Genomic DNA, 22,683 nt, shown 5'->3' with positions numbered 1-22,683 from the left:
TAGAAATGATGACCATCGCCCTGCAGAAGAGGCAGAAGCAAGGGAAAATCCTGGAAAAGCGTGCAGAAGATCAGGAAGAATTACGCAACATAGCCTCAAATGGACTTAATAAAAATCGTCGAAAATACGTCTTTTCGCAGTCGCCCGGACTAATATGCATGCGCGATATCGTTATCAGGAGTGTTGCGAGTGTATTTGTGCGCAATTTGGTGGGTTTCGTGGGAGACTTACCGCGAAAAATGGCGATTAAAATTCCCTCGCGCGGCTTTCGCGTCCGCCGCGCTGAGATCATCCGCGGGAAAGGACACGAAGTTGGCTGCGCTTCGCCTTCGTGCGGGATTGCGGTGTCGGCCGCTGGCGCTGGCGTCGCGTGGTGAATTCGCGACGGAAGCCGAAGTGCTGCCGCCAACCAGCTCAGCGGCGAAGCTGAGCAGTATGTGGTGCGAAGTGTCAAAGTGTGTTGTGTCGCAGAGGAAAATAAGCGACAATTCCGCGTTGTTGGGCCCCCGAAGCCCGCACAAGTGACCGCAGAGCGCCCCCACGAGGCGTCCGAGGGCCACGCGAGTGGCGCGCGCCCGCGAAACGCGCCCCAAGCGCCACAGCGAGAGTGTTTTTGTTCGGCCGGACTTTTCTCCGCCTCGCGACTGTTTTCACGCAGTGGCGCGCGTGTGTGCGTGCGAGACGCTCTCCCGGTGCCCCCGAGTGGCCGTGCCCAGCCCCACGCGCGCCATGCCGCGCCGGCCAGCGGCGTGAGGAGCCCCGCGCGGTGTCCAGAGCGCGTCCGTCAGAGCGCGCATCCGCGTTGCGAGTGGTGAGGAAATGGCGGCGGCTCCGCCGTGCGCGTGACCCGGCCGCCGCGTGAGCCGGTCATTCACCCCCCGAGGCGCGCCCCACGCACGGCCCGCAGCCCCCCGCAGGCGCCGCGCGGGCCGCAGCGCAGCGGCGTCGGAGAGGCGAGAAAGGTGAGGCGCGTCGCTGGCGCGATGTTTCGCCCGCGTTTCACCGCAGTTTCACTCGCGCGCTGCTTTTCCGCGAAATTTTGCCGCTTTTCCAACGCCAACTGCGGCTTCTGCGGCTGAAAATTGTCACCGAATGCGCGGAAAATGTCGCCAAAAAGCGCTCTGAAACTGTTTTTTTGCCAAATTGAGTGCAAATTTTCAACGTAAACACGGTTAACCCTTTGTCGGTTGTTTTGATTTCCTCACATTCAGCTGGAATTTGAGTGTTTTGATCTTTTGTGGACACAATTTGGTCTGTTTTCGGTGTGAAATTTAGCTTTTTGACAAGTTGAAATGAAAATATTGCAATTTTGGAAGGAATTTCAAGTGTTTTGATGCATTTTTCACACTTAAAAACCTCAAAAAGTGCTTCGTTTGAAGTCAGAACGTGATTTTATTTGTTGTTTTCCCATTAAATGAAGGCATTTTGGCAAATTGCATGAAGTTTCTGGGCAAAAATCGTCTTTTTGACACATTTCAAGTAAGAAAGTCAGGAAAAATGGTGAAAATTGACTTAAACTGAGTCTAAAGTTGGGAAATTCCCTGCTTTTCCCTCGATTTCAAAGGGTTAACCGTCGAAATAAGCTGAAGAGCGGCGGCGGGAGTGAAACTGCGCCGCGGCGCGCGAGCAAAGCGCATCCTAAAGTGCGAATTTGGCTGTTTTCCAGTGCAGAAGAGTGAGAAAAGGCAGTGAAGTGGACTGAAAAGTCGCGCAGGGACTGAAGCGCGCGTGAATCCTTGTGCCTATTCTTCGCGAATATGCGTGAATAGCGGCGCGAGCGATGAAGGAGATGGTTGGAGGCTGCTGCGTGTGTTCCGACGAGCGGGGCTGGCCAGAGAACCCGCTCGTCTACTGCGACGGCCTGCACTGCAACGTGGCCGTGCACCAGGCCTGCTACGGCATCGTGACCGTGCCCACGGGCCCGTGGTATTGCCGCAAGTGCGAGAGCCAGGAGAGGAGCGCGCGCGTGCGCTGCGAGCTGTGTCCGTCGCGCGACGGCGCGCTCAAGAAGACGGACAACGCCAGCTGGGCGCACGTCGTGTGCGCGCTGTACATCCCGGAGGTGCGCTTCGGCAACGTCACCACCATGGAGCCCATCATCCTGCAGCTCATTCCGGCCGAGCGCTACGCCAAGAGTGAGTCCCTCTCGGCCTTCGTCCTTCCGCGAAGGCGCTTTTAGGGCCGCAATTTGGCCAAAACTTCCCTCTCACGACTCGTGTTTGACTGTTTTAGTCCTCAAATTGCAGTCAATTTGTAGATAATCGACGAGAAAATGCATTTTGCACACTGAATTTGCCCAAAAACAGGGAATTTCTGCTGCTTTTCGATAAAATTCGTGCAGAAATTGAGCAATTAAAGGGAATCTTTTGTGTTTTGAGCGTTGAATTCCAAGGAAATTGATTGAAAACCAGATTTTAATTTGATTTATTGACTAATTCAATCGAAATATTGGACAAAATATCATTTATTCGAGTTCAAAATGCAATAATCTCAAGCTAAAGGCGATTTTGAGTTGAAAAACAACTCAAAAAGAAGGAATTTCTGCTGTTTTTCAGCCTGAAAAGCTTTTAGAAATTGATTTCTTGGGAAATTAATTGAAATCAGCGAATTTTGTTCACTAAAACTCTCTTTCTAAGACAGCTAAATTGCTTAAACTCAGGAAATGAATTGAGATTAAGGAGAAAAAAGGCGAATTTTTGCTAAAACGACAATTTTTAGTGGTTTTTACAAGTTTTTCTCGAGTTCTTGTTCACTTTTTGGATAAATTGCAGGTCTTTGATTAATAATTCTTCGATTTTCTGCGTGAAAATTGACAAAATAATCACTGAATTGCGTAAAATTTGAAGCGTTTCTTAGAATTTACCTTCTTTGATAAGGAAAATCAATCAGTTTTTATCTAAAGATGCAATTTGATATTGAAATTAAAGATTTCTTTGCGTGTGAACAAGATTAATTGAAGTGATTTTTCAGCTTTTGATCACAGAAAAGGTCTTTTATGATTTGTTTTTACAATATTTCTACAATAATTCTTTGATTTTCTGAAAATAATCACTGAATTGCGTGAAATTTGAACGATTTCTGTTAATTTTGCGTCTTTGATAAGAGAAAACAATCAGTTTTTATGCTCAAATTAAGGATTTCTTTGCGTATCAACAAGATTAATTGAAGATTCCAACAGAAACTGATTGTTGAACTGGTGAATTTAGTATTTTTGTCTTGAAAATTGGGTAAAAAACTAAGAAATGAGCCAAGAAATCATGCAAATTGAGCGATTTTTGCCATTTGCGCTCCAAAATTGCTGTTTTCCCGCCGGTTTCCGGCCCCAAATCCCATCTGAGGCCATCCTGTGGGTCCGCAGAGCCTGAACAGTAACTCCTTTTGCAGATTGCTACATCTGCGAGGAGATGGGCAAGGTGAGCCGCGCCACGATGGGCGCGTGCATGCAGTGCAACCGCACCGGCTGCCGCATGCAGTTCCACGTGACGTGCGCCCAGACGCTCGGGCTGCTGTGCGAGGAGGCGGGCAACTACCTGGACAACGTGAAGTACTGCGGCTACTGCCAGCATCACTACAGCAAACTCGTGAGTATTTGCGATTCGCCCGCACGCGCGCATTCACGCGATCACGCTGTGCCTCTTTTGGTTGTACCGCAGAAGAAGGGCGGCAACGTGAAGCCGATCCCGCCGTACAAGCCCGTCACGCACGAGGCGGGCAGCAGTGACAGTCCGTCGTCGCCGGAGAAGGACGGCGAGGCCACCACGGCGGCAGCAGCGGCGGCAGCGGCGGCGGCGCAGAGTGGCGCCGCGCAGCCGAGCACGACCGCGATTTCGGCGTCCGCGCTGCCCGCGGCGGCCGCCGCGACCAAGCAGCGCAAGTCCAGCTCGTCCGCCAAGGCGGTGGCGACCAGCGGAGCGGCGGCCGGCGCTGTGACGCCGGGCGGCGCGGCGGCGACGCCGCAAATGGCGTCCGCGCTCTCGAGCGCCTCCGCCACGTCCGTGGCCAGCAGGAGCATCAGCGCGGCGCCCGTGGCCGGCAAGATGGGCTCCTCGGCGGCCGGCGGCGTCAAGGACAAGGACAAGCACAGCCGCGGCGCCGGCAAGGCGTCGGCGGCGAAGGAGAAGGACTTTCGCGACAAAACCAAGGCGTCGTCGAAGAAGGATGACGCGAGTGTGGCCGCCAAGGCGGCGCCGGCCGGCGTGCTGGCCGCCGCGGCGGGCGTGACGACGACCAAGGCCAGCTCGATCATCGCGCCGTCGATCCTGCAGAGCTCGAAGGAGCTGCTGAAGGACGCCGGCAAGTTCACGACGTCCAACTTCACGGAGAGCGTCGTGGTGAACTCGGAATCAGTATTCGGCGGCGAGGGCGGCGGCGGCAAGGGCGGCCCCGCCTCCACGGCGGCGGCGAAGAAGCGCAAGGCCGACGCCAAGGCGAACAGCGTCGACGACGCGAACAAGTGAGTCAGAAATCGCGGCCAGAGCCGTTGTCCATTTTCCCCTCCACTGAAGTGGCGCGCCTTTTTGCAGGGATCTCATCAAGGACGTCTCCGTGACGCTCATCCCGCTCAGCTCCGTGGACAAGCTGGACCTCAGCGAGGTAAAGAAGGTGAGTTTGGCGCCGCTTTTCGCCCGCAAAACAGTTTTGAGTCCACTTTTTGGTCACTTTTCAACGGATTTTTGCATGTTTCAGGCAGAAATTGGGAAGAATTATTTGATTTAATGCTTTAATCAAGTCGCTTTAGTGATAAAGTGGAGAAAATCAAGCATTATCAGGAATGAAAGAGAGAATTTTCACTCTTTTCACGGAGAAAATCTTCAAAATCCTGTGAAAAACGGACTTTTATTGATGGTTTTGCACTGAAGACATTGTGTTGATGAATAAATCTAACTATAAATAGTCTTTTTAGGCACTTTTAGAAGTTAAAAAGCATAATTTACAACACAAACAGTCTGAATTATCCTTGAAAAACACTCAAAGGAGTCAAAAAATATGCAAAATTAAGAATTTCGGCCAAGAAAATGATGGAAAAAGAGCCAAAATTGACTGTTGAATTGCAAAATCATGAATTTTACGGTATAATTTTTCAATTTGAAGTGAATTTCAACGTCTAAAACGTCATTTTATCCTTTTTCTGCCTGAAAATCCTTCAAATTTCCCTCCAAATCGCGACGTTTCGCCAGAAAAGTCTCTCAAATCTCACGCTTTTCTCTCGCCTTTCGCAGATGCGCACTGAGAGCGCGGCCACGTCGTCGCCGGCGGAGGGCGCGGCGCTGCTGACGTCGTCCACGACGACGCTGGCCATGGCGAAGCAGCTGGGCGGCGGCCAGCCGCTGCTGGCGGCGACGTCGATCATCAAGCCGCCCGTGATCAAGGACGTGGGCGATTTGGGGCGCGTGCAATCGGCGGCGTCGCCGTTCGCGGCGGAGCTGCAGGCCAGCACGACCACGCAGAGCATCCGCGTGTCCGTGCCGCTGTCCACGGCGTCCGTGGCCGGCGTCAGTCTGCCGACGAACAACAACAGCACGGCGACGCTCATGTCGCCGTCCATGCCGAGCACCAGCACCGCCGGCAGCCTCTTCCAGCAGGCCATCCACAACCGCTCCGCCGAGCAGCTGGGCGGCTTCGCCATGGGCCGCCTCGCCGCCGCGCAGCCGCCGCAGCAGCGCGCCAGCCCGATTGTGCAGGTGAGAAAATGTTTTCAAGCGTGTTTTTGTGAGAAATCGCGGTTGAAATTAGCAAGAATAAGTCAAAAAGTCGATTCTTGATGTGATTTCAGCCAAAATTCAACTCAAATTCGGATAAAAATGGCAAAAAGATGTAAAATTCAATCAGGATTTGAGTTTTCTTTAGAAAATAGAGCAAAATTCATCAATTTCATGGACATTTTCTTCTGAGAAAATGCTTTTTTCTTCTTCATTTTGTGTTTTAAGGCGCTTTTTAGCTTTTAATGTCACAAAATCAAGACAAGAAAACAATAAAGCTTCTCGAGAAACACTTTTGCAATGCATAAATTCAATTAAAGAGCATTTCTTAAGGCAAAAGTCAGTCTTTAAAACACTTTTCTAGAAGAAAACAATCTTGAATGATGTTTTGTGACCTAAAAAGGGAGGAAAAACATTGAATTTTCACGTTTGTTTGTTAGAAAAGCACAAAAGCCATGAAAGTTCTGCAACTTTTGCAGCCAAAATCACATCCTGAACTCGTCCTGACGCCACAATTTCCGGGAAATCCTTTGAATTTTGCAAATTGACGCTTTCGCGGCTGTTTTTCTCAGGTTCCGGCGACGCATCAGAACGTGATTCTGCAGACGATGGAGCGCCAGTCGCCGCTGGTGCAGGCGGCCGCGGCGTCGCCGCTGATGGCGCACGCGCCGGCGCTGGAGCAGGCCGTGCCGCCGGCCAGCGCGGCCGCGGCCATGCAGAATCTCTCGCCGCACGTTCACAGCCAGATTCTGGCCACGAGCGGCGTGGCGGCCGTGCATCAGAGCGACAGCGGCATGCTGAAGATCACGTACGAGAAGCAGCCGCAGCCGCGCGCCACGCCGACGCCGGCGCAGGACGACAGCGCGGCGTCCGGCCGACGATCGAGGTGAGAAAAAGCGTTTCATTCTTTGCGTCGTTTGTTTGTTTTCATTCTTCTTCGCTTTGTTTTGTCTTGTTGCTTTTGGGCGGGAAATATTCAAGATAGGAAATTGACGCTGAAGATGAAAAGAGAGGCAAAAGCGAAGGGGTTCATAGGTTAGGTTTTAGTGTGAATTGTGATGAAATCATAGAATATTTTGGGGCTTAAAGCGCACTTTAGCGCTCTGAAATTGATAAATTGACGATAAAAATCGTGTTTAATTGGAGTAAAGTGAGAAAATCAATAAGATTTTGTATAGAATTCAGAAGAAAGAGGAAAAAAAGCGATTTTCCAAGTAATTTCTGACGAATTTTAGACATTTTGTATGAAAAATGCTTCATAAAAAGCACGAAAATCGGTTAATTTTGTTATTTTTGATGAATTTTTGTAAAGAAACTCACAATTTAACACATTTTCCATGCTTCTATAAAATCTATTCTCAATAAGAATAGCTTAAAAGTGTCATAATAAATTGTTTTTCGTGATTTTGAATGATTTTTAAGCGCTTTTATCATTGAAAAATCGCTTAAAATCAATGTTTTTGTGTATTTTTCGGTCTAAAATTGAATTCTGGCCTAAAATATTGGGATTTTCTCTATTTTTATCACAATTTTTAAACTAGAGTCACTCAAAATGACAACCTCTGAACCCCTCAATTGAAAGAACGAAGAAATTTCTGCTTCTTTTGCAAAAGAACAGCAATTTGGCGTGAATATTTCTCGTCGTTTGTGCGAATTTTTGTGGCCTTTTTTTCAGTTTCCTTCCCGAAAATCTTATTCACAAACACTTTTCTTTCTCTCATTTCTTATGTGTGTTGTGCGTGTTTGTGTTTTTGTCTTCTGTGTCTCACATTTTGTAATTTCTTCATTCATCTTCTCTCATCCTTTTTGTGTGTGTGGAAAATCACACAAAAACCAAACAAACAAACACACAAAAAACATTTCGCGATTGCAAAAAAAACCGCGCGCACTTGAATTTCTCTGTCGAAAAAAATGCACACGAAAAAAAAAACTGTAGTAAGTCGCGCTCGGCGAAGAGACGGCCGGCGGCCAGGGCGTCATCGGCGGCGGGCGGCGAGAGTTGCGGCTCATTTTCAAGCACTGAATCTCCTTTTTCCGTCACAAATAGTCACACGCCGGCCGGCGGACAGAACCACGGCGGGGATTTCGCGAGCAGCTTCGAGGCCAAGGTGCGGCCGCGCGGCCCCATGGACACGCCGCCGCCGCACAGCACGGCGCGCACGCCGGACACGTCGTCGTTCGGCGCCACGAGCTTCGGCGGCTTGAAGTTCTCGTACGAATCGCAGCCGGGCTCGTCGGCGCCGGCGCCCAAGGACTCGCCGCCCAGCAGTCCCGGCTCCGAGGCGGGCGGCGCGCGCAAGCGCAACCGCAAGAGCGGCCAGGCGGAGGCGAAGGAGCTGAAGATCTTCCAGAACGGCATCCACGTGACGCACATGCTGGGCAATCAGCTGAATCCGGCCAGCAGCGTGGCGCAGAAGATGTCGGATCAGCTGCACATGGAGATCGAGGCGCACAGTGTGTACACCGCGCCGGCCATGGACACGAGTCCGCAGCTCGTGGGGCCGCCGTTCCCCGGCAAGCCCGCCGTGAAAGCGGCTGCGGCGCAACAAGGTCCGCCGTCGCTCACCACGATGCTGGGCGCCGGCTCGGGCTCCAGCAGCGGCTCCGGCACCACGCCGCAGAGTCTCGAGCAGCTGCTGGAGCGACAGTGGGAGCAGGGATCTCAGTTCCTCATGGAACAGGCGCAGCACTTCGACAGTGAGTGGAAATCTTTACAGTTTTTCTATGAATTTGAGACTTATTCTTTGACTTTTCCCGCAGTTGCTTCTCTTCTGTCCTGCCTTCATCAGCTGCAAACGGAGAATGTGCGCCTGGAGGAGCACGTGAACAATCTCGTGGCCAGGAGAGATCATCTGCTGGCCGTCAACGCGCGCCTCGCCATTCCGCTCGCCAATCCCAACGCGCCCAGCAGCCAAGGTTGGTTGAATTTCAACCCCAAAATCCACTCAAGGCTTTCAAATTCATGCTAATTATTGAACAAATAGGGGTAAATGGGGCAGTTTCAGATTTCTTAATTTTCTCAGAGATTTTCACATGAATCAATTTCTAGTCTTCACACAATGTTTGTAGTCCTTAAGGACTACAATTGACGAAAATTTGCACAGGATAGCCTTGACTGTTTAGATAAAATAAGTGAAAATTGAAAATCACTCACAAACTAGAATTTTGCTGCCGAATTGATTGCGTGTTTTCTCCATTAAAAAGCCACAATTCACGTGAAACACAATCAAAGGTTATTGAGAGTTAAGTAGAGATTCTAAGTATGCCCGAACTTTTCCTCCTGATCACGACCCTTTCAGTGGGTGGTGGAAAATGCACAAACACTGCCCACGGGGCAGTTTCGGATCGCCACGGACTGACAACAGCGCGCTCTGACAGAATGACGCAACATCACGGTCGAAATTTTCTTGTGGCAAATATTGAAGATTTTTCACAAAGTGCCGTTCTGTGCTGCATTGCTTCATCACGTTAAACGACTTCTTAGTTGAAAAGTGAGAAAATACACGCGAAAATCTCTGATTAGAGCAGAAATTTCTAGAAGCACATTTTGCGCGGAACTTTCGCTGCGCGTCAAGTTGCCACCACTCACGCATGGTGGCGTTGCGACACAGGAAAAATGACGGGCAACTTGCTTTTCGCTCAGAAATTTTGACAGTGCGTGCAAGGGTCCAGAAAAGTCGCGAAAATATTACTTTAAAGGCGATTTTTAGGGAATTAAACAGTTTCAGTGTGTAGATTAGAAACCAAAGTGATCATTTGCCCGCGATTCTACAATTCCACAATGGAATTTATGGTAAATATAAGTGAAAATCTAGAACTGCCCCAGAGCAATCCGAAACATCCCCGTGCGGGGCAGTTTCAGATAAATTACAATATTATTTTCATTCTCCTTTAGAGGAAAAAGGATCAGTTTTAATGCCCAATGAAAGGCATTTTCTGAAGCTCAATAGACAAGAGTTTATTTGAGCGTTGTGATTATTTCAATATATTCAGACGATTTTGCAAGAAAAAATCCTAAAGTTGGAACAGCATTTTGAATCTGAAACTGCCCCACTTACCCCTACTCAAATTTCAACAATATGTAGGTCTTTTAATGCACATTTTGATGAAGAAATTGATAAAATAGAGTCCAAAGTTGAATTTTCATTGGAAAACACATCAATTGGATGAAATTCAAGCTGAAGAAAGCACTCAAGATAAAGAATAAGCTTAAATATCAATCAATAAATAACTTAAAATGTTTGCCAAACAGCATTTTGTATGCAAAATGAGTCAAAAAGCATAATTATTTAAGTATTTTAATGCACAATTTGATGAAGAAATTGATAAATTAGAGTCAAAAGTCACATTTTCAGTGTTCAAAGTGTCGGAAAAGCTAAATATCAATCAATAAATAGCTTAAAATGAGTTTTAAACAAGTCAAATGTTAATTTAAGTCCTTTTTTCGTTTGCTAAAAAGCATTTTCTATGCAAAATGAGTCAAAAAGCTTTAATATTTACCAAGATTTCATGGTTAGAAGCGTTTAAAGAGTGACTTTTGCCCTAATAAAAGCCTTTTTAATGAATTTATGCATTGCAAAAGTGTTTCTCAAGAAGGAATAAGAGATTCTTAGTCATAAAACACCTTGAAAATTGATTTTTCTTAGCAATTTCTCTGAATTCTGGGTGAAATTTGACCCAAAAACTCTCATTTTCCACTGAATTCTGAGCTGAAATCTCGCTTTTTTGCAGTTCAATTCAACAGCATGGCCGTTAACGGACCGACGGACGCTGCTGTTGTGACGCCGGGACGCACGAGTCGATCGTCGGCCGCCGGACAGACGTTCGGCGTGCAGCCGGCGAGTCAGCAAGCGCCGGCGCCGTCGCAAGCGCCGCTGCAGCAAATTCCCGTGGAGAACGGCGTGGATTTCCGACACGCCGCCGTTTCCGCCGTCACAATCACGCCGCATCAGCCGCCCAGCGGCGGCAGCGTCAGGTGAGCGTGATTTCGGTGGATTTTGGACAGAAAATGCTGATCAATAATGCAGAAATGGAGGGAAATTTATGCGATTTCAGCATTTTCTCAGGCTGAAGACAGAAGAAAGTCTTTAATGTTGAATTAATGGGATAAATTTATGGACTTTCTAATTACTTTTTGAGTCATTTTCTTTCTTCCTTTCGGACTGAGAGTGAATTTTTTCCCATTATTCAGTCCTTTAAGGAATTATTTGGGTTTGATTCGCTGTCAAAATGTCGGATTTGGACAAATTGAAGACTAATCAAATAAACTTTGAGCTTTTTTATGTCTTTATGTCTTCGATTTTATCATTTATTCAAACTTAAGGACTTTAGTATAATCGAATTCTTTCGATTTTGACAATTATCAGCGATTTCTGACCTAATTCAGGCCATTTTTGACACAATTAAATGATGATTTTCGCCTCGTTGCAACATTAAGATTTTCATAACTTATATTGGCGGCCGCCTGGTGGCGCTAGTGTAAAGTACGAATGAAATGCGAACGAAAAAACGTTCCAAAGCATAATTTGGAGTTTATTTAATACGAAATTCAGCTGTCAGGGCAAATTAGTGAATTCCAGTGACAAGATATCTTCATCTGTGATTTTTCCTAACATTTGGCGTGTTTCCGAAGGGATTCTTAAAGGATTCTGCTGACCAGAATGTCCGGGAAGACGTTAAATACGCGAGAACGATGAAGGAAATGAAAACATAGGTTTTTATGTACTTGAAATTGTATTGGAAAATCAATTAATTTCCTTGAAAAGCCTCAAATGATGTCCGGAAACACATAACCTCAATTTGGAGCATTGAAATGTGCACAAATGGTTAGAAAAATTCAATAAAAACATCATTTTTGTCTATTTTCTTGATTTTCACGTAACGAACGCGTTTCAGGCTTTGCCAGAAGATTAATTCAACACATTCGTATAAGATACTAATCGTAATCTTGCAACGTCTTTTAGCGAATTTATATTTATGACAGCTTATAAAAAATGGTGTGAACTGAAAGTTGCAACGAGTTCTTCACTTCCTAAAATCATTTAGATGAAGCAAAATTGTGTTTTTGTGAAGAAATCCTTATTCTCTGAATTGTTTCTCCGCTTTTTCGTAAGATGTTTGATCCGTAAAACTCACAGAAGTGCAACAAATGCTTTAGAAAGTCTGTTTTTGATGTTTGCTAAATGATTTTGAGTTCAATTCACACTTTTCAAGTCGACGGGTGAATGGAAAACTATGAAAAGTCGATTTATCATAGTTTTCGTCTTCATGTATTTTTGAAAAGTCTTTTATTTGTTCTTTCTGTACAAGAATTTTAAGATTTTTATCTTATGAGACAATAGAAAAAAAGCTTTTTTATCTAAAAAGCACAAATGGGAAAAAAATTGTCATGATTTGCGAATGAAAAGTCGAATTTTCATTGTTTACGCTGAAGAATTTTTCCCCAAGAAAAATGTCTCAAAAATTGCAGTCAAATGCATAAAACGTCTTTTTTGGAAAATATTTGTAGATTTTCAGAATTATCCTAAAATGTTTTTCTGGACTTTAAATGAATATTTCTCATATCTTTTAAATTTTTCACTTGAAAACATTAAGAAAAAGTTCAATTAAAGTATGAAAAGTTGATTTTTTGTATAAAATCGACTCAAAAACCATTAAAAATCGACTTTGAAAAGTAATATTTTCAGATTTTCTATTAATTTTGCCACATTTTAGTGAAAAATTTCAATAAATACCAATAAAACATTTACAAAATAAAAAATACAGAGAAATATTTTCACTTTAACGAACGATTTGAAGGCATTTTGAGTAGGGGTAAATGGGGCAGCTTCAGATTGGGGCAGCTTCAGATTTCTTAATTTTCTCAGAGATTTTTGCATGAATAAATTCCTGGTCTTCACACAATGTTTGTAGTCCTTAAGGACTACAATTGACGGAAATTTGCTCAGGATAGCCTTGACTGTTTAGATAAAATAAGTGAAAATTGAAAATCACTCACAAACTAGAATTTTGCTGCCGAATTGATTGCGTGTTTTCTCCATTAAAAAAGCCACAATTCGCGTGAAACACAATCAAAGGTTATTGAGAATTAAGTAGAGATTCTAAATATGCCCGAACTTTTCCTCCTTGGCACGGCCCTTTCAGTGGGTGGTGGAAAATGCACAAACACTGCACACGGGGCAGTTTCGGATCGCCACGGACTGACAACAGCGCGCTCTGACAGTCTGACGCAACATCACGGTCGAAATTTTCTTGTGGCAAATATTGAAGATTTTTCACAAAGTGCCGTTCTGTGCTGCATTGCTTCATCACGTTAAACGACTTCTTAGTGGAAAAGTGAGAAAATACACGCGAAAATCAATCATCAATCGCGAAACATTTTGCGCGGCACTTTCGCGGCGCGTCAAGTTGCCACCACTCACGCATGGTGGCGTTGCGATACAGGAAAAATGACGGGCAACTTGCTTTTCGCTCAGAAATTTTGACAGTGCGTGCAAGGGTCCAGAAAAGTCGCGAAAATATTACTTTAAAGGCGATTTTTAGGGAATTAAACAGTTTCAGTGCGTAGAAGAGATTTCAAAGTGATCATTTGTCCGCGATTTTACAATTCCACAATGGAATTTAAGGTAAATATCAGTGAAAATCTGAAGCTGCCCCAGAGCAATCCGAAACATCCCCGTGCGGGGCAGTTTCAGATAATTTACAATATTATTTTTAATCTCCTTCAGAGGAAAAAGGATCAGTTTTAATGCCCAATGAAAGGCATTTTCTGAAGCTCAACAGACAAGAGCTTATTTGAGCGTTGTGATTATTTCAATATATTCAGCCGATTTTTCAAGAAAAAATCCTAAAGTTGGAACAGCATTTTGAATCTGAAGCTGCCCCACTTACCCCTATTTTGAAGTAAATTTGGCAAATTTCGCAGCTGTTTTAATGCAAAATTTTGAACTCGCTTTGCTGAAAAATGGCAATTTTGACTTTTTATAGTTTTCCAGGCACCCGTCGAAGCACTTCAAGTCCTGAAAGACAGTTTTTCGAGTTAAATAAATTCCAAACTTGTTGCTTAAATCGAAACATTCGGGTTTTAGCAATTTTTTTACAAACTTGTCTTGTTGGTTTCGCAGGCATTCGCCGGTGACGCAGCCGTTCGTGGGGCAGGCGGCGGCCGGCGTGCGCCAGGCGTCGGGCGGCGGCGGGCAGGAGGCGTCGCGGGCGCGGTGCGCCGGCGGCCAGGCGGGCACCGGCGTGTTCCAGACGCAGCAGACGACGTCGTCCTATCAGGTAAGCGCGCGCGGCGCGGCGCGGACAGGCGGCTGCAATTCCGCTGAAGAAACTTGCCTTGTTGCAGCAGCAGACGATCCGGCGCGACGACGGCCAGGTGAAGCCCAGCTGAAAGCCAGCCGGCGGCGAGGGGCGGCGGCGGCGGCGCGGGGCGGGCAGGCGGCGGCTGCGGGCGGCGGTGCAGCTGACGGGAAGCATCATTGGCGTGGAGGAGTGGCGGCGCGCGGCGGCCAGGATGTGCGGCGCGATGCGCGTGAACGAGCGGCGCCTGGTGCGCCTCTTGGCGCGCAACAACAACAACAACGTGACGCCGGCCGCCGAGCCGCGTGTGGCGGCGGCGGGCAAAGTGAGTGGAAAGAATATTCTCTGCAACATAAAAAGTAATCTTGACAAGACTGCCAATTGCGACGCTCATGCCAAATTTAAAGACTTTTCCATTGATTTCATTCTCAAGTCGGCAAATTGAATTATTTCTTTGCTTTTTTTTCACCCCCAAATTAAAATTCTGAGAGACTTGCAAAAATTCACAATTGATTGATTTTTTTGTGCATAATTTTGCCTAAAATAAGAAAAAAGGGGAAGATAAAAAGTGGGTGAAAAGAGCAAAAATCTGCAATTATTAGTTGTTTTTTTGTATTCATTTCTTTATGAAGTTTATTATCTTTATTTTTTCATTATTTTTTTTTTTTTTTTGAAAAATTTCATTAACATTTTATAGCAAAATAAAAAAGATTGAACTTTGCGTGACGAAATAAAAAGAAAAAATAATGGCATAGAAAAAGAAAAAAAAAATCATCAAATAGAGAAAATTCATTGACAAAAACTTTGATTCATTGAAACTTAGAGCAAAAAAAAATGATAAAAAAGAGTAGAAAAAAAATGATGGAATGAGAGTGAAAATGGATCCATTCAATGGTGTTTCTGCTTGGTTGCGATTCTTCTTCTTTAAATTGATTAAAAAGGAGGGGAAAAAGAAGAGAAAAAGAGAGAAAAGGAAGTTTTAAAAAGCATACAAAATAGCAAAAGGAAGATTTAATTTTAAGGGATAAGAAAAGGAAGAGAGAAAACACTTTGTAATTAAATTTATTTACGGTTTTTCCACCCCCTTTTTTCTGCGCGATAATTAGCGAATAGCCATGTAAGTGTTATATATTTTTTCCCCTGGGATCGATTTTTTCCTCCCGCGCGCGCGAGAAAAGTGCGACGATTTGTTCAAAGTAGATGATTTTTTATACATAAAAAACAAGAGAGAGAGAAAGAGAGAAATATTAATATAAAATATTTTAACATCTTAGGCGGCTAAATTTAGTTCGTTTCTTTCGTCTTTCTGCTTCTTCTTCTTTTCTGTCAAATGCAAAAAGAAAAAAAAAACAGCAGAAAAGAGAGAGAAAAAATGAGAGAATAAAGAGTAATTTTTAATTAATGTCGATGTACAATTTAGAAATGTAAGCAAGTGTAATTTTTATTGAGAGAGAGAAAAAGAAAGAAAAGAAAAGGAAAAAAATTATTAGACATGTTTTTTTTTGTTCTTTCTTCGATGCAGTGAAAAGAATGCAAAAAAAACTTCTGGGAAAAATCATGTCTAAAAGCGAGAAAAGTTTTAGGATATAAAAATTTTTCTTTAAAAATTCCATTTTTTGTGAAAATTTTGATATTTCTGTCAATTTTTCGGACATTTTCCTCAAGATAAAAAATGTTCAGGATTATCTAGTCGAAATATCTAATCTAAAAGCGATTATAGACTTGCTGATGATCCACGGGAGGATAAGCGAGAGCGCGAGTGTCTTCGACTGACAGTTCGTTTAGCCAGAAAACGCTAATAATCCCTCGATATATCGAAGATTCGACCGATATTTAAGGAATTCTCGACGAAATCGCGCTCAAAATGGCGGATTTTTTGTGAACAATTTCCTGAGCTACTAAAATCATTAAATTCTTCCGCAAATCTTCAATTTTGGCAATTTTATCGTAAAATTCACACTTTTTGGCAAAATAAACAAATCAACTGACAGCTGAACACACGAAGCAAATTGTCGCTAGTGTCGATAAAGAAGAATAACCTCTGAGTGTATTTAGCGCCAATTCAGCCACGATTTATTGCTGATCCATAGTTTTTGAGTGTGTAAAGGCGCAGATCAACCACGAATTATCGCTGATCTGATCTTCACACACTCCAAGCTCAGCCACGAAGAGATGATCGCAGTTCCCGTCGATTTGAGAGTAAAGCGCAAGTCTGTAATCGCTCTTAGTGTTTTTCGGAGTATGTTTTTGAGCAATTATAGCTTCAATGCTGGGTTTAACAGCATAACATGGGCATAATATACAAGCTTTATGAATTGCTTGAACGCTACGGAATATCTAAACGCAATTTTATCCATTTTCCTGCAATTCATCAATAAGAAATTACAGATTTTCTGGACAAAATAATAAGAAATTGACTAAAAATCACACTTTCTAAAGAGTAAAATGCTGTAATTTTCACAACTACATAATTATTTGTTCTTGGATGATAAACTTGGGCTTGTATTCTACAGTTCAGCAAAACCTGTGAACAGGATTTGGGTAGCTAAAACAGACAAAAAGCAATTTAACAAGTCCAAATCAAGGCGCCCAAGAAAGTAAATGTCTTCTAGACATTCCAAATTCATGATTTAATGCAGTTATTTTAGCCAAAATAGTGATTAAAACACGGATTTAGAGCAAATTGTGCATATTTCTCTGCATTTGAGACATCATAAAATCCTGAATAGGGGTAAGTGGGGCAGCTTCAGATTCAAAATGCTGTTCCAACTTTAGGATTTTTTCTTGAAAAATCGGCTGAATATATTGAAATAATCACAACGCTCAAATAAGCTCTTGTCTGTTGAGCTTCAGAAAATGCCTTTCATTGGGCATTAAAACTGATCCTTTTTCCTCTGAAGGAGATTAAAAAATAATATTGTAAATTATCTGAAACTGCCCCGCACGGGGATGTTTCGGATTGCTCTGGGGCAGCTTCAGATTTTCACTGATATTTACCTTAAATTCCATTGTGGAATTGTAAAATCGCGGACAAATGATCACTTTGATATCTCTTCTACGCACTGAAACTGTTTAATTCCCTAAAAATCGCCTTTAAAGTAATATTTTCGCGACTTTTCTGGACCCTTGCACGCACTGTCAAAATTTCTGAGCGAAAAGCAAGTTGCCCGTCATTTTTCCTGTATCGCAACGCCACCATGCGTGAGTGGTGGCAACTTGACGCGCCGCGAAAGTTCCGCGCAAAATGTTTCTCGAAAATCTGCCTAATCAGTGATTTTCGCGTGTATTTTCTCACTTTTCCACTAAGAAGTCGTTTAACGTGATGAAGCAATGCAGCACAGAACGGCACTTTGTGAAAAATCTTCAATATTTGCCACAAGAAAATTTCGACCGTGATGTTGCGTCAGACTGTCAGAGCGCGCTGTTGTCAGTCCGTGGCGATCCGAAACTGCCCCGTGTGCAGTGTTTGTGCATTTTCCACCACCCACTGAAAGGCCGTGCCAAGGAGGAAAAGTTCGGGCATATTTAGAATCTCTACTTAATTCTCAATAACCTTTGATTGTGTTTCACGCGAATTGTGGCTTTTTTAATGGAGAAAACACGCAATCAATTCGGCAGCAAAATTCTAGTTTGTGAGTGATTTTCAATTTCCACTTATTTTATCTAAACAGTCAAGGCTATCCTGAGCAAATTTCCGTCAATTGTAGTCCTTAAGGACTACAAACATTGTGTGAAGACCAGGAATTTATTCATGCAAAAATCTCTGAGAAAATTAAGAAATCTGAAGCTGCCCCAATCTGAAGCTGCCCCATTTACCCCTATTTTCTGTCTTGAGGAAAATGTCTGAGAAATTGAAAGAAATATCGAATTTTTCACCAAAAAATGGGTTTTTTGTGAAAACATTTTATGTCTTAAGATTTTTTTCGCTACTGTAGTTGAATAGCGAAGGAAAAATATCATTCGGAATCTATAATGCAAATTTTTTATATCGTGTAATGTAGCAAATAATTTTACTGCCTCCCTCTTAATTTCCTCCACGCTTCTTCATCTTCTTCTTCTTCTGTTCGCTTTCTTTCGGCGAGAGAGAGACAGAGAGTGAGAGAAAGAGAGAGAGAAACACTCAAGGAAATTTATATACTCAAAAATAATAAGAAAAAAAAACCGCGCTCTTTCACGACAAAATAAAAAAGAAACATAAAGAGAATAAAAGGATGAGAATTAAGAGAAGGAAAAGAAACCACCAGAAATTATGTTGTGTACGTGCTTAAAATAATAATAAAAAGAGAAAAAAAGAAAGAAAAGAGGAACAAAAAACAAGAGACAGAATTTTTCTAAGAAAAAAAAAGTACGAAATTTTCAGAAGTTCATCAAGTTTTTTTTTTTTTTCTAAAAGTGTAAGAAAGCAAAGTCATAAAAGTAATTTGTAAAATTTAAGGAATATAAAAAAAATGATGAAGAAGAAAAATAACTGAGGAGATTTAAAAAAAAATTCATTAAAAACTAAAATACAATTTCAATATTTGAAAATGTCTTTTTGTCTCAAAACACACAATATAAAGTGAATTAAAAAAAAACAATTCGCATAATAAATTCTAGGAAAAAGAAAACAAGTCTAAGAAAAATGACTTAAATAAGAGAGTGAATAAGTAATAAAGTAAAAAAAAGGAACTTTTTGTAACATTTGAAGACAGACGAAAAATAATAATAATAATAAAAAAAATCTATCAATACAACAGAAAAAATCACATATTTTTCAAAATAACATAAAGAATGATAAAAAGCAAAAAAAAAAGATTTCATGAGAAAAATAAGTAAGAAAAAAAGGAATTAATGATTAAGGAAAAAAATTTTTGAAATATTAATAACTTCTCAGGTATTGACAAAAAAAAAACAAGTAAAACATTTTGTAAAGTGAAAAAAATTCATAACAAGAAGAAGTATTTTAACAATTTAATAAGCCTATGGAGACAAATATTAACAATTAAACATGCATTAACAATTTGTAATTAATGAACAACAAGAAAAAGTGTGTGTCTTTTCGACATTTTTTCATGTTGACTTGCAAAATCAACATTTTCACACACACACTTTCGAATCATCGACGATTTTTATCTCCCCAGTCAAAATCTGAGAGCATTTTTCTGTTTTTTTTTTGGGATAAAATCAATTTTGGGATTTTGATTGAGACGTTTTTTTCTCCACGTACAGCAGCAATTTTGATCCGTTTCTCTTGAGTTCTTAACACACGATTTGTGACGATAAAAGTTAAAATAAAATAGAGACAAAGATAAAAAGACAGACACACAATATCTCTTCTCCCCCCACAAGTATAATGAATAATAATATAATATTTTTGTGTACAGAGTTTTTTGAGAATAAAGAACAGTAAATAAATTAATTAAAACACAAGCTTTTCTGTATCTTCGGAGGCTATGCGCATCCACGAAAGCAATTGCGGCGCCGTAAACCATCGGAATGACTGTGAATCTTTCAACGCTGATTGAAAGTTTTTGCAGGAAAAACGCTTTCAAGGTTTGTAAACAAAAACCAAAATCGTCATTTTTTTTATTAATAAATTGAAATAAAGAAATATAATAAAATTTTGAGAAAATTTCAGTTGATTTTGTCGATATTTATTGAAATTTTTGACTAAAATATGGCAAAGTTAATAGAAAAACTAAAAATTTTAGTTTCAAAAGTCGCTTTTTAATCAATACTTTTTAAAAATTCTACTTTTCACAATTTTTTTGACGTTTTTTTTTTTCAAAAGTTTCGATTGGAAATATTCAAAAATATCACAAATATTAATGAAAAACGAAATTCTAAGAATATTTTAGCAAAACACAAATCATAAAATTCTTTTTTAGAGACAGATAAAAAGCTTTCCCAAAATTAACTACCTTATTAAAACTAAGAATACAAAAAAATACAATTATGAACCAATCAATATATTTTTATTTAAACATAGAAAAAAATATAAATAATTTCAACATTACAAAACATTAATAGATTGAACATAATAATTACCATGTGGCCGAACAAGAATTACCAAAACTGAGAGACGTAAAACCCCCTCTCAAACTCTAAAACATAAAAAAAACTACTCTAAAATAACTCTCATAATTAAAATTTATTAAATACAAAAATAAAATATAAAAATAAACCTTAACTACTTTGTTAAAATAGAAAAGGGAAAGATACGACGCAAAATCTCTGATAAAATCAAATTTTATGAAAAAAAAAACCCAATAAATTGATTTTTCTTACCCAAAACTTAGCCTTCAATTAAACAGTTTATGAAATTTTCAGTTTTTCTCAGTGTATTTCACACTAAAACCGGCGCTTTGTGAATTGTGGACAGTAGAGAAAACAATCTTGCATTTTCCGCACGATTTTACATGCAGCATATGCTTCACGCTCAGTGCGCGCAATTCGAAAAGCCGAAGAGCAAATTGTGCGGATTAACCCAGAAAAGCGCGTGTTTAATTACGAAATTCCACGCAAAGTGCTTCGCATTGAATTGCAGGCAACAAAAGATTCTGCGGGCAAATCCTGGCCATAAACGGCGCCACTTCAGGGACTCCCGCGCGCAGAGACAAAGCGCGCGATCGCTATCAAGATGCGCGCAATGCGGCTTTTCTCCCCATTCAATTCCGCGCGCGCTTCTCGCGAGAGAGGCGAATTTGGACAGTAGCTTTTGTGTTCGGCTCATGAATTTTGGCGGGCGATGGCGGTGAAATTTAATTGAATTTTTATTGCGCACGGCCAAGAATTTGCACATAAACTTATCATCTCGTGTCCATCGCGCGCCGCCGCCTCGGCCAAGGCTCAGGCAGAGACACAAATTTTCGGGGCAGATCGCGCCGTGAGCCGCGGCGCAGCGATGCGGGGTCATCGGTGGGTCAGATCGTAAAGAAGGCGAGCGAATGGCACGAGGAGAAGGTGGAATCGATTTGGCTGCGGATTTTGCGGGCGCGCAATGTTAATCAGAACGGGACAATAACATTAAAATCTCGCACTAATTATTGTAAATATTTGCACGGTGATGCTTATGAGTCTCCGCGAGTGGAGCGTGAGAGAAAAATCCCGCCAAGACGGGCTAATTGACTGCAGCTCAACGCCCAGAAATTCGCCAATCAATGACTCAATTAGCCCAGCTTTGCATTCACTTCTATGCCATCTTTTGCCATTTTCCCCGCGACTTCTGTTTGAGGCGATCTTTGGGGTTAGGGACGATCAAGGGGAGGAAATTCTGGGCTGAAGTTTGAGATTTTTTACAGAATTTTCTTGTTTTGAGTGTCTTTCGATTGTATTTTGCTTTCCAAAATACATTTTTATCACTTTTTTATGACTTAGTGCTTTGGCACACTTGGTTTTCTTTCCCGCATTGAAGTTATCGACACTTTACAACACTTTACGACACTTATCGACACAAATTGCACATTATTTTCTTCTATTAAAACAATTTTATAGGGTTTTTTAACCTTTAAAATTGTGTTTTAAAAGGAAATTGCATCAATTTCCATTTTAAAATGCTAACGACAATGATTTTCTAGGTTATGTTTTTGACTTACAATTAATTTAGTGACTTAAAAACCTCGAAAAACACCAAATTTTGCTACTAACCTCAAATCAATTTTATTTTTCAGAACACAAGATCGTTATTTTGTAACTTTAACCACAAAACGAGCGCAAAACTCAAACATAACCTCAAAAATGATATTAAAAATTTAATTATTGTCTATTTTAAAAGTTTTCTGGATCGTTTCTGTGTTTAAAGGGTTTGAAGATTGCATTTTGAGGTTAAAATCATTCCTTGAAACAATTCTGCACAAGAATTCTTTAAGATTATTCATTGTAATTTTGAGGTTAGGGCGAAAAAACCTTCAGAAAGTCAGTGATTTCATGATTTTCTCGAGACATTTCAAGCAGAATTTCCTTCTGCCTTCCATTCTTTCGCTATTTTCACTCAACATTGTGAGTATTGTGAGTATTTCGGCTATCGGTCGCCACGTGTGTGTGTGTGTGTGTTTCGAAAGGCCCAGAAGATGGGCTAATTTATGGGCAGCGGAGCGAGGAAGAGCGAAGCCGCCCTTTGACGGCGGGGCGCTCGCGAGGGCGCTCCGACTGCGCTAATTGGGCGCGGATTTATTGATGCGCTCCGGAGACCAAAGAGAGCTTCTCGCCGGGCTCCAAATTATCTGTGGCGCCTGCGTCGCCTGGGAATCACCCACGGCGGAATGTCAGGCTCAATCAGAGAGCGGAATTTCGTGTGATTTTCACTTTCTGAGTGCAAACACAGAGAGCAAAATGTGGCCTAATGAGTGGCTTTTACGGGTTTTGAAATCAATTTGGATCGCCCAAAAGGGAATAATGGATGTCGAACATCAAACAAATCGATGGGCATTTAATCAAATCATCGCCAATTGTGCGACACAATTGCAACTGATCACGAGGCGTTGTGTTGGAAAAACTCTATTTGCTTTAGTCTGAGACAGTTTTATGCTGGGGAAGATCAAAAAGCTTTCAACAGCCAACATTAGACACAATCATAAATCATAATTAAGATCGTTAATTGTACCTTCGTGGATTTTACTTGTCCAACTTCTCCAACTCTATTATTTATGCAGGCCATCATTAGTGATCTCCGCGTCTTTTTGCCTAAGCGCAAGATCTCAGCGCG

General features: G+C 42.1%; 1 protein-coding gene across 1 annotated transcript; it reads left to right on the top strand.

Moving 5' to 3' along the window:
• The first annotated feature begins 891 nt into the window (after positions 1-891).
• Positions 892-20,913, top strand: LOC132265244 (protein AF-10). The gene is made up of 12 exons (XM_059765821.1): positions 892-962; positions 1,667-2,135; positions 3,385-3,581; positions 3,654-4,453; positions 4,506-4,602; positions 5,220-5,681; positions 6,272-6,585; positions 7,636-8,396; positions 8,460-8,615; positions 10,431-10,674; positions 13,823-14,325; positions 20,771-20,913. Exons 2-12 carry the CDS (start codon positions 1,781-1,783, stop codon positions 20,911-20,913), a joined length of 4,032 nt encoding a protein of 1,343 aa, XP_059621804.1. The 5' UTR covers positions 892-962; positions 1,667-1,780.
• The last annotated feature ends 1,770 nt before the right edge of the window (positions 20,914-22,683 follow it).

The sequence above is a fragment of the Phlebotomus argentipes genome, unplaced genomic scaffold (assembly GCF_947086385.1).
Source record: "Phlebotomus argentipes unplaced genomic scaffold, Phlebotomus argentipes genome assembly contig_2, whole genome shotgun sequence".
Classification (NCBI taxonomy): Eukaryota; Metazoa; Arthropoda; class Insecta; order Diptera; family Psychodidae; genus Phlebotomus; species Phlebotomus argentipes.
This window is presented reverse-complemented; position numbering and strand designations above follow the sequence as displayed.